The 16,734-nt window shown below is 45.2% G+C and overlaps 1 protein-coding gene across 1 annotated transcript in view; it reads right to left on the reverse strand.

The window, feature by feature from the left end:
• Window positions 1-745: 745 nt before the first annotated feature.
• Window positions 746-16,734, reverse strand: part of LOC138246416 (dual specificity tyrosine-phosphorylation-regulated kinase 1B-like) — a 307,149-nt gene continuing 291,160 nt past the window's right edge. Inside the window, exon 11 of the mRNA XM_069201019.1 lies at window positions 746-3,165. Within this exon, the coding sequence (XP_069057120.1) occupies window positions 2,656-3,165 (510 nt within the window). The 3' untranslated portion in view covers window positions 746-2,655. The remainder of the gene's footprint in view (window positions 3,166-16,734) is intronic.

Here is a 16,734-nt window from a genome sequence, read left to right on the forward strand (position 1 = left end):
TCTCCAAAAGCATAACCATGATAGAAGCAATTACGATTTAAGTTCACCTATACAGAGGATGAATGGCATCTCAAAGCTAGTTCATACCAATTAAAATCACAATATATTGTAAAATAAACCAAAGCAAAATATGCATTCCAGAAAGAAGGATGAAGCACTTCTATGGTACACAATGGGCACAAAGTTCTACCTTTGGAGGAGAGGCCAATTTCCATCCAACAAATGCTGAAAAACTGATATCAATCATTAATAAAAAGGTAGACAAATCTCATCCCTGTAGGGTAAAATAGTAGCCTGCGTTAACATCATTCCTCTTAAGTGGATGCATGAGACCGCTCCAAGAATGTCTGAGAGACCAATGGTGCTAGAGAACAGAGGAAGGTAAGCAGTCCAATCTCTTAATAGTTCATTTCAAAACGATATGGACAATGGCCAAACCTTGAACAAGCACCCTCCAAGAAAGCTCTGCTAAAGGCTTTGCTCAAGTGGAAGGCATCTAGACGAGAATGATCCTCAATCCACTGATATGGCCTCTCTCAGTAGTATTGTGATGACCTCCTCCAAATATAAGTGCCTACCAAGCACTCGTGTGGACTGATCTATCTTACAAGATTAACCACTGCATGCAGTTAAAGGCTCAGCCTCACTTTAAAATGGGTTATTAGTCACAAGCTATAAGCACAATCTTAGGCATCCTATTTGGAAAAGAATTCATATATGCTAGACACAACAAAACATTTGTATCTATCAGAAAATTTCCTTTACTTGAGTAAAGTTACATAATTAAACATTAATAAACTCTTGCATATAAAAAGCAGAATGAAAATGTCCTAGTAAACATTGGAAAACAATCAGGACAATGGATACACTGAATTTCTATGCTCTGACTTTTGTGTTGGCATAAACAGATTTCAAAGCTTTAAGTTCTTTTTGATTTGTCAATTCTGAGTCACTTGCATAATTTAGTCTCATCAATAAAATGGGTCACAATAAGACAGTTTACATTGTCTCTTGCATTTGCCAGACCAATTACTAAGGATCACTCGAGAGGCTTCCAATACAAGTAACACAGGCTTTTGTTATTTCTGTTTTAAGACAGAATGTCAACCTTCCCAATCTTCTAGCATCCAGACCAACCTTGCAACTTTATGAAGCAGCATCTGGCCACTGATTTGATGAAAGGCTCCAAAACTATACAATTGCAGTGCACTTGACTGAAAACAAGCCTTCAGGTCCACCAGCAACTGTACATTATTTAGAATTTAAGCAAACCTCTGTGTCTGAACAGAAAAGGAACATTTAAAAGACATTCATTTTACAAGTCTTCAGATTTTTCTAAGTGATGCCTTAATACCATCTTTGGTACAATAAATAAAAAATCCCAGTACATCACTATCTACAGAAATATGAAAATTGACAGCGTCATTTAACTTTACATTTTGAAAGCCTTAAAAAACTACACATGTACAGCACCCAGCATTGCAAATGACTGTGGCATTAATACTGAAGCAAGGGTTTGGAATTTATTCCATGACCCAAACAAGGATTGCCACCTGAGACCACGCTGAACTTGCCGCAGGGAACGTATATGCAGTATGTCTGTGTGTGTGTATATATATATATACATACATACATATATTTTTATATATATACACACACACACACACTCTCTCTCAACTGTTACTGTAGTGTCAGAATCAGTGCACCAATATAACTGATTAAAATAAAGTTAGGTGTAGAATTCTGACCCAATAGATAAAACAGACCTTTTGGAGAAGAAAGAAAATGACCCAGAGCAGCGGATTAATATGCAAATCCAGACATCAAGTGTCCTAACTTCTCCTAAATTACTTTACTATTGGGTTGTCAGAATACACCCTTACGAAGCAAGTCACTGAATTTCTGCAGAGCTACTCCCAAGAAAAATAAATTGTCTCTTAAAAATTTTTCCTTGAAAAGCTAAAACTGAATTTTGAATAGGACGTTATAAATAAAAGAAAAAATAACCTTTTATTTGTAAAGCAGGATGCAGAGTTTTAGCAGCAATTCCAGTTCCAAGAGTGGAGTTAGCAGCCAAGGTTATTCCAGTGAAGTGTATGAACTGTACCCTAGCCAGGTTGGTTTATGAAACAGGAAAGAACGCAGAAGTACGAATTAATGCTAAGAATGGCAGCAAGGGGACACTGGCACAGACAATGCTTTTGGGGAGCGATGTTTGGCCTGTAAACAACTGTCCGCTGATGTAAAGAGTACGTCGGCTTCTCCTGTATCTCCAGAACAGGAACAGATGACAGAAACGGAAGCATAGGAAATGTCTGGAGTGAGTCCTTGCACAGGGTTACCTTGACCAGTGTCATAAAAGCTTGTTTTTCCTCCTTTTTTTTTTTTTTTTTTTTTAAAAGACAGTCCCAAATAAGTTTGTGAACGCTGCTTCGTATTGTCAACACACCTCACACTCCTCATGTAGTGATTTTTAATAAATAAAGAACAATTTACATTAACAGCTAGACTTTGACATTATTTGATGGTTGTGATAAAAGCCAGCTCTCCCTTTTTTACAACCCCGTCCATCACCAGCATCCCTCCCCACCCCCCCCCCCCCCCAAAGCAGTATTTCTAATATTGGTATGGCTTTATTTTTACATTAAAGAATCATCAAGAACTTGCTGCTGTACTCTGAGGGACACAAACACCTAGCATTGCACTGTCTTCAGTTTCCGTCCTGTTTCGGATATGAGGTGGAACAACCATGCTTGATGTGCTAGAAGAGTATGGGTAGTTCAGAGGCACACCAGTCTCAGCAGTATGTCCACTCACTGTCCTAGTCCGAAAAGCAGAAACCCCCAAGTGTAAATTTGCAGAGCCAAAGGAAGTACAGTCCAAAGTAGGGTGATGTGGGTGCAAGGAAGACGGGGGGTGTCTGTGTCCCAAGGTTAGTTCCATGGACTCTGGGATTTGTGGGGAAGAAGAAGGAACTAGTTGCCGGTGATAATGTGGGCGGTTTCCGTGGTGATACAGTTGATGTGGATGATGTTGTTCACTTCCGTGGAAATGCTGAGGCAGGCTGGGTGTTGGTTTGTGAGGCAAGATCTGTGGATAGGAATCACTGTTGTTGACTGGAACATCTCCCCCAGCCCACAGTCGTATCTGCTGTTGAGAATGGCCCTGAAAAACAATGTGCATTTCATTAGCAACAAATCAACATAGCTTCAGACTGCTACTTTAGACCTCAACAACTATTACGGTAGTAATGAAAGCAGGTCATTCCCTGTTTTTCACCTAGACTCACAGGCATGTGTGATCAATGAGACTCTGTAGAAAGAAAGCAGACTCAGAGGAAAAAGTAGAAACGGAGTCGGAGGGTTGCAAAACTCCGGGCCTCTCTCAGTTATCAATTTATGATCACATAACAATATCCTATTTATTCAATTATTATATGTTTGTTAGATTATTAAATACCCGGTGGCAGACCAGGAACTGCTTCGAAAGCTATCACAATTCGAGTTATGCTGGCAGCCGACTGGCAACATCATTTCCACCATGAACTCGACTCAGATTTTTGAGCACATAGGATACATGGTTGCAAATAGTAGTGGTAGGTGAGATGACATACGGAAGGAGGGGACACTTGTACGTCGTCTCTTGAAAACACTAACACTGACAACAGAGGTTAAAGGTAAGCAACTAATTTTCTTCTCTAGCATTACATCTTCTGCAGATTTACATGAACAAGAACAGCAAGAAGTACACGTCACATTTCTCTAAAGGAAGAAAAGAACACGGTTCACCTCACAGAAGGAGGTTGTGAAGAACACTATCATACAGAAGAGTACTTTGCTACTTCAGCATCAAGGCACTCGTGCTTTGTAAATGTATGATGGCTTTTCCAAGTTGTCACTGCATACTTCCATGAGTACCACTCTTGCTTATGTGAACTTAACTAGGAACAGTGACAGGCTGCTGCCTTAATGTTAATGATGCTGTAATCCATCTTAGAGACCCTTGTATTGATAGATACTTACCTTTAATTGAAGGGCCTAAGGAGATAAATAGGTGATTGGCGTTCCTGAAGTGCTTTGTCTTGGCTAGGTATAATTTCATACACTTACCCACATCTACATGAAAGACTCTACTGAAGTTTTAGAATGGCAGATTCATTTAGGTGGAAATCGATCGGCACCTTAAGCATGAAGGGTGGATTTGTATGTAAAAACACTGTCTGGTAAATTTTAAGATCTGAATCTTTAATGTTAACAACTGCAATTGTCCAGTTCTCATAACAGAAGGGCAAGCAGTAATGCAGTTTTTCATGAAATATCAATCAAATCTGCCTGACATATGACATGAGGGCGCTCTTCATTGCTTTTGAGAGCACAGTGTTTAAAATGACAGTACACTGGTGCTTTTCTGACTGAAGGGGAGTACCTGGTGTGGTAAGGAATGTAATGGCTTAAGTTTTTTAAGAACCACACCACACGTTGAAAGCTTCCACCACACTTGATATGTTCAATTTGTAGATAGTAATCTGACCTGAGCGAGGATTATTCAACAGTTATGTCAGATATCTAATTGTGCAAACTCCTGGTGCCAGCAAAGCCAAAGAGTACGAGTTTGGATGAAGTAAACAGCCCTTCTGTTGTGACAGGAGGAAATGAGTCTTGGGTAAGTGAACTGAAGCCTTCACAATAGGTTCAGAAGCTCAGCATACTAGTACTGTCGTATCTAAGCTAGGGCTACAAGACAAATGGTGCTGTAGGAAGTTGGCTCTGTATTTACTATTTCAAAGAAAGAAATAGTGTGCACAGAGTCCAAGGGTTCCCCTTAGAGGTAAGATCGTGGCAAAAGTAGATCATTCTACTCCTCTATTTTGTGGTAGTGTAGTCAAGCAGTAGGCTTATCAGAGGGTAGTGTTAAGCATTTGTTGTACACACACAGGCAATAAATGAGGAACACACACTCAAAGACTTACTCCAGGCCAATAGGTTTTTATATTGAAAAATATATTTTCTTAGTTTATTTTAAGAACCACAGGTTCAAGATTTACAGTTAATACTTTAAATTTAAGGTACAGTGCAACAATCAACAGTTCCTGGGGGAGCTAAGTAAAGGTTAGTTTTGGAGGTAAGTAAAACACTTACAAGTCTCAAGATTGGGGCATAGGGAGCCCACCGTTGGGAGTTCAAGGCAACCCCAAAGTTACCACATCAGCAGCTCAGAGCCGGTCAAGTGCAGAGGTCAAAGAGGTGCCCAAAACATATAGGCGCCTATGGAGAACAGGGGTGCTCCAGTTCCAGTCTGCCAGCAGGTAATACATGCGTCCTCGGGGGGAGACCAGGGGGTTTTGGAGAGCACTGGGGGGGCCACAAGTAGGCACACAAAACACACCCTCAGCGGCACAGGGGCGGCCGGGTGCAGTGTGGAAAGCAGGCGTCGTGTTTTCTATAGGTTCTAATGGAGGGACCCGGGGGTCACTCTAGCGGTGCAGGCAGGCACAGGTGGGGCTTCTCCGGACAGCCACCACGTGGGCTAGGCAGAGGGTCGCCTGGGGGTCACCCCTGCGTCGAAGTTTGGTTCCTTCAGGTCCTGGGGGCTGTGTGCAGTGTTGGTTCCAGGCGTTGGGTCCCTTGTTACAGGCAATCACAATCAGGGGGAGCCTTTGGATTCTCCCTGCAGGCGTTGCTGTGGGGGCTCAGGGGGGGGGGGGTCGGCTCTGGTTACTCACGGGCTCGCAGTCGCCAGAGTCCTCCCTGAGGTGTTGGTTTTCTGCAGGTCGAGCCGGGGCCTCGGGTGCAGAGTGTAGAGTCTCACGCTTCTGGCGGGAAACGTGAAGTCTTTGGAAGTTGCTTCTTTGTTGCAAAGAAGTAGTTGATTTGAACAGGGCCGCTCTTCACGGGAGTGTCTTGGTCCAGTAGTCCAGGGCAGTCCTCTGAGGCTTTAGAGGTCGCTGGTCCCTGTCGGATGCGTCGCTGGAGCAGGTTTTCAAAGTTGGAGACAGGCCAGTAGGGCTGGGGCCAAATCAGTTGTCATCTTCCTCCTTCTCAGCAGGCTTGTAAGTCAGCAGACCTCCTCCTTTCTTCAGGTTGCAGGAATCTGATTTCATGGGATCTGGGGAGCCCCTAAATACTGAATTTAGGGGTGTGTTTAGGTCTGGGAGGGCAGTAGCCAATGGCTACTGTCCTTGAGGGTGGCTACAGCCATCTTTGTGCCTCCTCCCTGTGGGGAGGGGGGCACATCCCTAATCCTATTGGGAGAATCCTCCAAACTCAAGATGGAGGATTTCTCAAGGCAGGTGTCACCTCAGCTCAGGACACCTTAGGGGCTGTCCTGACTGGTGGGTGACTCCTCCTTGCTTTTCTCATTATCTCCTCCAGCCTTGCCGCCAAAAGTGGGGGAGGTGGCCGGAGGGGCAGGCATCTCTACTGGCTGGGATGCCCTGGGGTGCTGTAACAAAAGGGGTGAGCCTTTGAGGCTCACCGCCAGGTGTTACAGTTCCTGCTGGAGGAGGTGAGAAGCACCTCCACCCAGTACAGGCTTTGTTCCTGGCCACAGATTGACAAAGGCACTCTCCCCATGTGGCCAGCAACATGTCTGGTGTGTGGCAGGCTGGCAGGAACTGGTCAGCCAACACTAGAAGTCGGGTATGTTTTCAGGGGGCATCTCTAAGATGCCCTCTGGGTGTATTTTCCAATAAATTGCACACTGGCATCAGTGTGCATTTATTGTGCTGAGATGTTTGATACCAAACTTCCCAGTTTTCAGTGTAGCCATTATGGAACTGTGGAGTTCGTGTTTGACAAACTCCCAGACCATATACTCTTATGGCTAACCTGCACTTACAATGTCTAAGGTTTTGCTTAGACACTGTAGGGGCATAGTGCTCATGCACATATGCCCTCACCTGTGGTATAGTGCACCCTGCCTTAGGGCTGTAAGGCCTGCTAGAGGGGGTAACTTACCTATGCCACAGGCAGTGTGAGGTTGGCATGGCACTCTGAGGGGAGTGCCATGTCGACTTAGTCTTTTTCTCCCCACCAGCACACACAAGCTGTGAGGCAGTGTGCATGTGCTGAGTGAGGGGTCTCCAGGGTGGCATAAGACATGCTGCAGCCCTTAGAGACCTTCCCTGGCATCAGGGCCCTAAGTACCGGGGGTACCAGTTACAAGGGACTTACCTGAGTGCCAGGGTTGTGTCAATTGTGGAGACAAAGGTACAGTTTAGGGAAAGAACACTGGCGCTGGGGCCTAGCTAGCAGGGTCCCAGCACACTTTCATTCATAACTTAGCATCAGCAAAGGCAAAACGTTAGGGGGTAACTATGCAAGGAGGCATTTCCTTACAGCACCTGTAAGGAAATGCCTCCTTGGCATGGTTACCCCCTAACACCTGTAAGGAAATGCCTGTAATGGGAACCCTTGGACTCTGTGCACACTATCTCTTACTTTGAGATAGTATATACAGAGCCAACTTCCTACAGGTGCAGAATGCTTGTTTGACTTTTCAGACTATTGATGGATGAAGCAGAAATGGCAGAAGGGTGTAGGTGAATGTTCCAGTACCCACGTGACTGAATGAAAATGTCACTTACCCAGTGTACATCTGTTCGTGGCATCAGTCGCTGAAGATTCACATGTTGTGCATAGCCCGCCATCTGGTGTTGGGTCGGAGTGTTACAAGTTGTTTTTCTTCGAAGAAGTCTTTCGAGTCACGGGACCGAGGGACTCCTCCTCTTTGTCTCCATTGCGCATGGGCGTCGACTCCATCTTCGATTGTTTTCCCCGCAGAGGGTGAGGTAGGAGTTGTTTGTTAGTAATAGTGCCCATGCAATGGAGTGAATAAGTATGTACCTATTTAAGATTTAATATATTTACAAATGTACAAAGTTGAAGCTAACTTCCAAACGGCTACAGGCTCCCGGGGAGGTGGGTGGGCACATGTGAATCTTCAGCGACTGATGCCACGAACAGATGTACACTGGGTAAGTGACATTTTCAGTTCGATGGCATCTGTCGCTGTAGATACACATGTTGTGCATAGACCAGTAAGCAGTTATCTCCCCAAAAGCGGTGGCTCAGCCTGTAGGAGTGGAAGTAGTCTGAAATAAGGTTCTTAGTACGGCTTGACCTACTGTGGCTTGTTGTGCTGATAGCACGTCTACACAGTAGTGCTTGGTAAATGTGTGAGGCGTAGACCATGTGGCTGCCTTACATATTTCGTGCGTTGGAATATTCCCTAGGAAGGCCATGGTAGCGCCTTTCTTTCTGGTTGAGTGTGCCCTTGGTGTAATGGGCAGTTGTCTCTTTGCTTTAAGGTAGCAGATTTGGATGCACTTAACTATCCATCTGGCTATACCCTGTTTCGATATTGGGTTTCCTGCGTGAGGTTTTTGAAATGCAATAAACAGTTGTTTAGTTTTTCTGATGTGTTTAGTTCTGTCGATGTAATACATTAGTGCTCTTTTGACGTCTAATGTATGTAGTGCCCTTTCAGCTATGGAATCTGGCTGTGGGAAGAACACTGGTAGCTCTACCGTTTGATTTAGGTGGAACGGTGAAATAACCTTTGGCAAAAATGTAGGATTGGTCCTTAGGACTACTTTATTTTTGTGTAGTTGGATAAAAGGTTCTTGTATTGTAAACGCTTGAATTTCACTTACTCTTCTTAGAGATGTGATGGCGATGAGAAATGCAACTTTCCAGGTTAGGAATTGTATTTCGCAAGAGTGCATAGGTTCAAAGGGTGGACCCATGAGTCTTGTTAAGACGATGTTGAGGTTCCATGAAGGAACGGGTGGTGTCCTTGGTGGTATAATTCTTTTGAGGCCTTCCATAAACGCTTTAATGACAGGTATCCTAAATAGTGAAGTTGAATGGGTAGTCTGCAGGTATGCAGATATTGCTGCTAGGTGTATTTTAATGGAAGAGAAGGCCAGGTTCGATTTTTGTAAGTGTAGTAAGTAACCCACTACATCTTTTGGAGATGCGTGTAATGGTTGAATTTGATTATGATGGCAATAGCAAACAAACCTTTTCCATTTGCTTGCATAGCAGTGTCTAGTGGATGGTCTTCTAGCTTGCTTTATGACTTCCATACATTCTTGTGTGAGGTTTAAGTGTCCGAATTCTAGGATTTCAGGAGCCAGATTGCTAGATTCAGCGATGCTGGGTTTGGATGCCTGATCTGTTCTTTGTGTTGTGTTAACAGATCTGGCCTGTGGGGCCACTTGACGTGGGGTACTACTGATAGGTCTAGCAGTGTTGTGTACCATGGTTGCCTTGCCCATGATGGTGCTATCAGTATGAGTTTGAGTTTGTTTTGACTCAATTTGTTTACTAGATATGGAAGGAGAGGGAGAGGGGGAAAAGCGTACGCAAATATCCCTGACCAGTTCATCCATAGGGCATTGCCTTGAGACTGCCTGTGTGGGTATCTGGATGCGAAGCTTTGGCATTTTGCGTTCTCCTTTGTTGCAAATAAGTCTATTTGAGGTGTTCCCCAACGTTTGAAGTAAGTGTTTAGAATTTGGGGGTGAATTTCCCACTCGTGGACCTGTTGGTGATCTCGAGAGAGATTGTCTGCAAGTTGATTCTGGATCCCTGGAATAAACTGTGCTATTAGGCGAATGTGGTTGTGAATTGCCCATTGCCATATTTTTTGTGCCAGAAGGCACAGCTGTGTCGAGTGTGTCCCCCCCTGTTTGTTTAGATAATACATTGTTGTCATGTTGTCCGTTTTGACAAGAATGTATTTGGGAGTTATGATTGGTTGAAATGCTTTTAATGCTTGGAAAACTGCTAGTAGTTCGAGGTGATTTATATGCAGCTTTCTTTGATGTACGTCCCATTGTCCTTGTATGCTGTGTTGATTGAGGTGTGCTCCCCACCCTGTCATGGAAGCATCTGTTGTTATCACGTATTGTGGCACTGGGTCTTGGAAAGGCCGCCCTTTGTTTAAATTTATATTGTTCCACCATAGAAGCGAGAGGTATGTTAGGAGGTCTATCAACACCAGATCTAGAAGCTGACCCTGTGCTTGTGACCATTGTGATGCTAGGCACTGTTGTAAGGGCCGCATGTGCAACCTTGCGTTTGGGACAATGGCTATGCATGAGGACATCATGCCTAGGAGTTGTAATATCATCTTCGCCTGTATTCTTTGTGTTGGATACATGCGTTGTATAATCTTTTGGAAATTTTGAACCCTTTGTGGACTTGGAGTGGCTATTCCCCTTGTTGTATCTATTGTCGCTCCTAGGTATTGTTGTACCTTGCAAGGCAGAATGTGTGATTTCGCATAGTTGATGGTGAAACCGAGTTTGTAGAGGGTTTGTATGACCTGATCTGTGTGGTGTGAGCACCTTGTCAGTGAGTCGGTCTTGATTAGCCAGTCGTCTAGATACAGGAATACGTGTATTTGCTGCCTTCTGATGTGTGCAGCCACTACTGCTAGGCACTTTGTGAAGACTCTTGGGGCAGTTGTTAAACCGAACGGCAATACTTTGAATTGGTAATGTATTCCTTTGAATACGAACCTTAGGTATTTCCTGTGCGACGGATGTATTGGTATGTGGAAATACGCGTCTTTGAGATCTAAGGTTGTCATGTAATCTTGTTGCTTTAGCAATGGTAACACTTCCTGTAGCGTGACCATGTGAAAGTGTTCTGATTTAATGTATGTGTTTAGTGTTCTGAGGTCTAGGATTGGTCTCAGTGTTTTGTCCTTCTTTGGTATTAGAAAGTACAGTGAGTAAACCCCTGTATTTGTTTGTGTATCTGGTACCAGTTCTATTGCGTTCTTTTGCAGTAATGCTTGAACTTCTATTTCTAGGAGGTCCGAATGTTGTTTTGATATATTTTGTGTTTTTGGTGGTATGTTTGGAGGGATTTGTAGAAATTCTATGCAATAACCATGTTGGATAATTGCTAAGACCCAAGTGTCTGTTGTTATGTTCTCCCACTCTTGGTAATACTGACTTATTCTTCCCCCCACTGGTGTTATGTGGGGGGGGATGAGTGACGTGTGAGTCACTGTTTGTTTGTAGGTGTTTTGGGGCCTTGAAATTTTCCCCTGCTTCTAGGGAATTGTCCCCCTCTGTATTGGCCCCGAAAGCCTCCCCTTTGGTACAGTCCCTGGTAGGTGGACGGTGTTGACTGTGAGGTACTGGGTTGTGTGGATTGACCCCGAAACCCCCCTCTAAAGGTTGTTTTGAAAGTGCCTCTGCTCTGCGGGGAGTAGAGCGCGCCCATGGCTTTTGCAGTGTCAGTGTCCTTTTTTTAGCTTCTCAATTGCCGTGTCCACTTCAGGTCCGAACAATTGTTGCTCATTGAACGGCATATTGAGCACCGCCTGCTGTATCTCTGGTTTAAAACCAGATGTTCGTAGCCACGCGTGCCTTCGGATGGTTACTGCCGTGTTAACCGTTCTTGCTGCTGTGTCCGCTGCGTCCATAGAGGAGCGTATCTGGTTATTGGAGATGTTTTGGCCCTCCTCAACCACTTGTTTCGCCCTCTTTTGTAGTTCTGTGGGTAGATGCTCAATGAGGTGTTGCATCTCATCCCAGTGGGCTCTGTCATATCGCACTAGGAGCGCTTGAGAGTTTGCGATGCGCCACTGGTTTGCAGCCTGTACTGCGACCCTTTTACCGGCTGCATCGAACTTTCGGCTCTCCTTATCTGGGGGTGGTGCATCGCCCGATGTGTGGGAGTTTGCTCTCTTGCGAGCCGCCCCTACCACAACCGAATCTGGTGGCAGTTGTGAGGTGATGAAAGCTGGGTCTGTGGGAGGTGCTTTATATTTTTTGTCCACCCTCGGTGTTATTGCCCTACTTTTGACAGGCTCTTTGAATATGTCCTTTGCGTGCCTTAGCATTCCTGGGAGCATAGGCAGGCTTTGGTAGGTGCTATGTGTGGAAGAGAGGGTGTTGAAGAGGAAGTCATCTTCGACAGGCTCCGAGTGTAGAGACACGTTGTGGAACTCTGCTGCTCTAGCCACCACTTGTGAATATGCTGTGCTGTCTTCAGGTGGTGAGGGCTTTGTAGGATACGCCTCAGGACTGTTGTCCGACACTGGGGCGTCGTATAAGTCCCAAGCATCTTGGTCCTGGTCACCTTGGCTTAAGGTGGTGTGAGCCGGTGAATGTGACGGAGTCTGTGCCGGTGAAATGGGAGCCACAGGTGGAGGAGAGGGTGGCGGAGTTACCTTCTTCACCAGTTTTGTTTGTGGTGTTTGTTCTTGTTGGAATTCCAGTCTCCTCTTCCTCCTAATAGGGGGAAGGGTGCTTATTTTCCCTGTTCCACTCTGTATAAAAATCCTTTTTTGAGTGTGGTCCACCTCGGTCGATTGTAATTCCTCTTCGAATCTATGCTTTCGCATTTGAGTGGACAGTGATTGTTCCTCTGAATAGGAACCGGTAGTTGGCTCGGTCGCGGGTCGTTTTGGCACCGAAACCATGTCCACGCTCTTTTTCGGCTCCGAGGCGACTTTCCTCTTTTTCGGAGTCGACCCCTCTCGGCGTCGATCCTCCTCGGTGCCGCTGTGTCTGCGTCGAGCAGCTTCGGCTCCGCTATCTCGGCGTCGATCTTTGCCGGCAGCACTATCTCGGTCCCGAGATGGCTGGGTGCCTGTGTCTCGACCCGAGTCGGACGATCTCGGCACTATTTCGGCCTTCTTCGGTGCCGATGGTCGGTCACCGAGTTTATGGGTTGAGCCATGGCCTGATGGCAGTGGCGTCCCCTGGGCCTTGTCAGTTTTCTTATGTGCTATCTTCGACGTCTTACTCACTGTTTCATGGTCGTCGAATTTGTCCGAGTCTGATTCATGGATCGAGAAGGCTTCTACTTCTTCTTGTTCCTCGAAATCTCGGTGTCCTGACGGCGTGGACGCCATTTGCAGGCTTCTGGCTCGGCGGTCACGGAGCGTTTTTCGGGACCGGAACGCAAGACAGGCCTCACAAGTTTCTTCCCTGTGGTCGGGAGACAGGCACAGGTTACAGACCGAATGTTGGTCTGTATATGGGTATTTGTTGTGGCATTTAGGACAGAAACGGAACGGGGTCCGTTCCATCAGCGTCGATGTCACACGCGGTCGGGCCGACCAGGCCCCGACGGGGGATCGAAAACTACCCCGAAGGGCAACGGAGATGTTATCGTATCGATGCGATGTCGATGCTATCTAACCCGATCCCGAACGCTACAATACCGACGTAATTTTCCGATTTTGAGCTAACTTTCCGTTCCGAAACCCGGAGCGAAAGGAACACGTCCGAACCCGATGGCGGAAAGAAAAAATCGAAGATGGAGTCGACGCCCATGCGCAATGGAGACAAAGAGGAGGAGTCCCTCGGTCCCGTGACTCGAAAGACTTCTTCGAAGAAAAACAACTTGTAACACTCCGACCCAACACCAGATGGCGGGCTATGCACAACATGTGTATCTACAGCGACAGATGCCATCGAACAAATGTACTTCCCCTTGCTCCTGAACGATAGTGTCTGCTGAGGTAGTACCAGCTTTTTCTATGCACTGGTCACGAAGAGGCAGAGATTTTGTTCCCATTTCCGAAATACTTAAGCAGCACTCTTCTGATTGAGCTCCCACTTGTGACACTCCCCTCTTACCCTGCTGAGCAAGTCTGCCTACTTTGTTCTGACTCCTTTTATGTGGTAAGCTTTGAGAATATGTTGCTGTGATTTGCTGATGCCCTTAATTATTAGCCTTCCTTGAATGCTGGTTATTTAGTCCATCCTTGCTTCTTGATGTGGTATTGTCTGTCCATGAAAACCAACATCTCACGAAACCTTGGATGGAATAATGCTAGTCTGTTGTAAATCACTCCAAGCTTGAGCACATTTATGTGGCGGAAGGTCTCCTCATGGCTCCACAGGCCACATGAGGGGAGGAGTCTGGTCATAACAAAGGAAAAGAAATTGGAAAATTAAGTGCTAGAGTCAAGTGCTTTTTTGTCCATCTATCAATCTCTAGATTTCACTTGGTCGATTATACTTACAACATCCTCAAAAAAACAGATCCTCAAGATTTGGTCGATTTGAGTCTTGTTCTTCTTGAAGAGGTCTCGTAAGATGACAACAATTTGGAACTACAGGAATGCAAGAGGATGACGTACTAACCAAAGATAAGTACTTTTGGACTGTTGCCCAAATAAAGATCGTGTATTACAGAGCAGGGTTATATTTTTTCCCCCACCCTGGGCGTGATCACTCATGTTTTAAATGGATCTTTCTAGCCGTCAGGGGAGCATTTGGGCATGCTTTTGAAAATCAGCAGGAACTGTACTGACCACTCAGTTTTAGAAAGTATCTTGATAAGTAATTCATCTTCCGTCAAATTAAGTCCTACTTTGTGGATGTTTTCTCCATGTTGCATGACTTGGTGGTAGGCTCTTTTCACAGGATATAGCTCCAAAGACATGTTGTCTGGAGAGTCCACCCTGTAATCATGCAAAGGGTTATCTCGGTCAACTGTGGGCATGAGATAACAGTATAGGTTTAGCTTGTCTGTGACAGCTTCCAGGTTTGAGTCTGTGAATGGAATGAGGTGGGACTAGAGAGCATGAGGGTAACAATGCAGGTGGTAGTGTAGGATCCCTTGTCTTATTTTCTTGGTATGGGAAATGACCTAATATCCTCAGAAAGTGCTTCTTTAAAGACAGCATTCTTTAAAAGTAGCATTTCTTAGAGTGGGGTTGGCCGGGAAGGAGGCTACCATGCGAGGATGTAACCTGGCACCCAGCTTGAAGCAGACTTTTGAGTCTATGTTGGTCTTGCGATGGGATCAGCAGGGCTATTAGTGTTGAGGATCAACCTCTGGAGTGCAAGGAATTTTATGCATAAAAGGTGAATCAAAATGGCTTCAGGAATAATGACCACCAGCAAATGTTGAGCCCTGTTTGGAGGCGGTTTAGGATTTAGGGCATGGCACGCTTGTTGCCATTCTTCCACCTCGAGCTGAGGCTCTATGTGGGGGGTGAAGACTAGAGGAAATTTATATAATCAAGAGAACCTTAGGCGTGGTTTTTGATATGGGTTTTACTTATTATCCTTGAAAACAAAGGACTTTTAAGTCGGAATTGTTAGCGTACCATTTTTGGGACGCTGATACCTGAGGGTCACCAGAGTTCCTGCCCCTTTTGCCTTAAGAGTAAGCTCCTTCAATGTCTCCGACCTATTGACTGGACTGTGCATCAGGAGAACATTGATAATGCATCCTGTAGTCTGCTCACTGTCTATCAAGTCTGTGCAGATAGGTCTTTTTGCACCAACAGGCTCCTCTGGCGGCCTTGCTGTAGGCAAAGACTACAAACCTGATGTTGGTCCAACTGTGGGAACTCCTTGAAAATGTGTGGTCTAAAACCACCCCAGACGACCATCCTCTAAGGTTCTTGGTATGATTTGACTCCAAAGCTTCAGACGGGGTTACAAACTCTTCCCATGTTGAAAGTTGATGATCCAATATTTTAGGGTTAAAGTTTTTAGATTCTGCAGAGTGACGGCATTAGAGCAATCAAAGATATCTCTGAACCTGAAAGCGGGGCAAAATAGAACAAAATCTAAGGTTGAGTCTGCATCTTGATACCGTCTGGGGAAGTTATCACCAGTCATCTCAAATACTAAACATCTTTGAATATAAATTACTTGCAATATCTGCACCCCACACTGGATAGTAGGAGTATGCATAGCATGAGATTCACAGCAGCAAATTCTGCCAACATCAAGATTGGCTAGACTCCAGACGGTACAGTGCAGCCGGAATTCTGTTTCCTTGACTCCCTGTTGCTGCCACAGCTACCACGATTATCATATTAATTACTTTACAGCCTTGACCCAGCTTTTCCCTTGCAACCCCACCCTTTCCCCCCCTTGGTGCCCCGACTCAGTTGCATTTACTTTCCAAGGTACATGATAGTCTCCCGCACAGTTGGGCGGTGTCTTCCCTGAAACTTATGCATCGTGATTGTGCTGACTTTCTGTGAAAAGATTCCTTTTTTGGTGTTTTGTTTTTCTTCCTTTTTCTTTTTTTCCACAAGGACTGTGTATTTGCCTGAGGCTATAATCGCGAGTTCTGGCTTGAATTACAACTCCAACATCCACTTTCAGTGACTCTATAGTGACATCTGGTGTGTGTATATATATAAAATACAGCTGCAGTGCGTGATGCAAGTGTGCACACTCTGACAAGCAGCACATGTGCACATAGGTATACAGAAGGAAACAAGAGAGTCAAACTGAGTGCAAGTGAAGAGTGCGGTCCTTATTTTCTATTGCTTGCGTCCCTTCTATTCTCCATCCATACCTGTGTGACAGCATCTGCGTGTGATTTTCAGAATGGCAAACTAGGCTGGATCAGCTCCCTGCTCCAGGATGATGAGTTTTTTTGTCAAGACAACTGCCGTTTTTTTATTATTTTTTTTATTATTCTCACTCAACCTAGAAACCGTGTAGGCCAAAGAATGGCACAGTAAGAAATGAGTTAGGAGACTGGCCTGTTGTGGAGCTTAGGAGGGGAGGTAATGGTGACAATCAATAGCTCAATACAGAGCCACTGCCTTTAATATCTTGGAAGATCAAACGCAGTGAAGCTGCCAATCATCTTGCCACCAGTGGTCACTTCGGCACCCGTTGGTCACTCCATTATACATGGCTAAACGACAATGCCATTGACAACGCCAATACATCTTGGATTGCCGAGACCAAATGGCTTTGAAAATACTTGTTTAAATAAC

Source organism: Pleurodeles waltl, chromosome 7 (genome assembly GCF_031143425.1).
Source record: "Pleurodeles waltl isolate 20211129_DDA chromosome 7, aPleWal1.hap1.20221129, whole genome shotgun sequence".
NCBI classification, from domain to species: Eukaryota; Metazoa; Chordata; class Amphibia; order Caudata; family Salamandridae; genus Pleurodeles; species Pleurodeles waltl.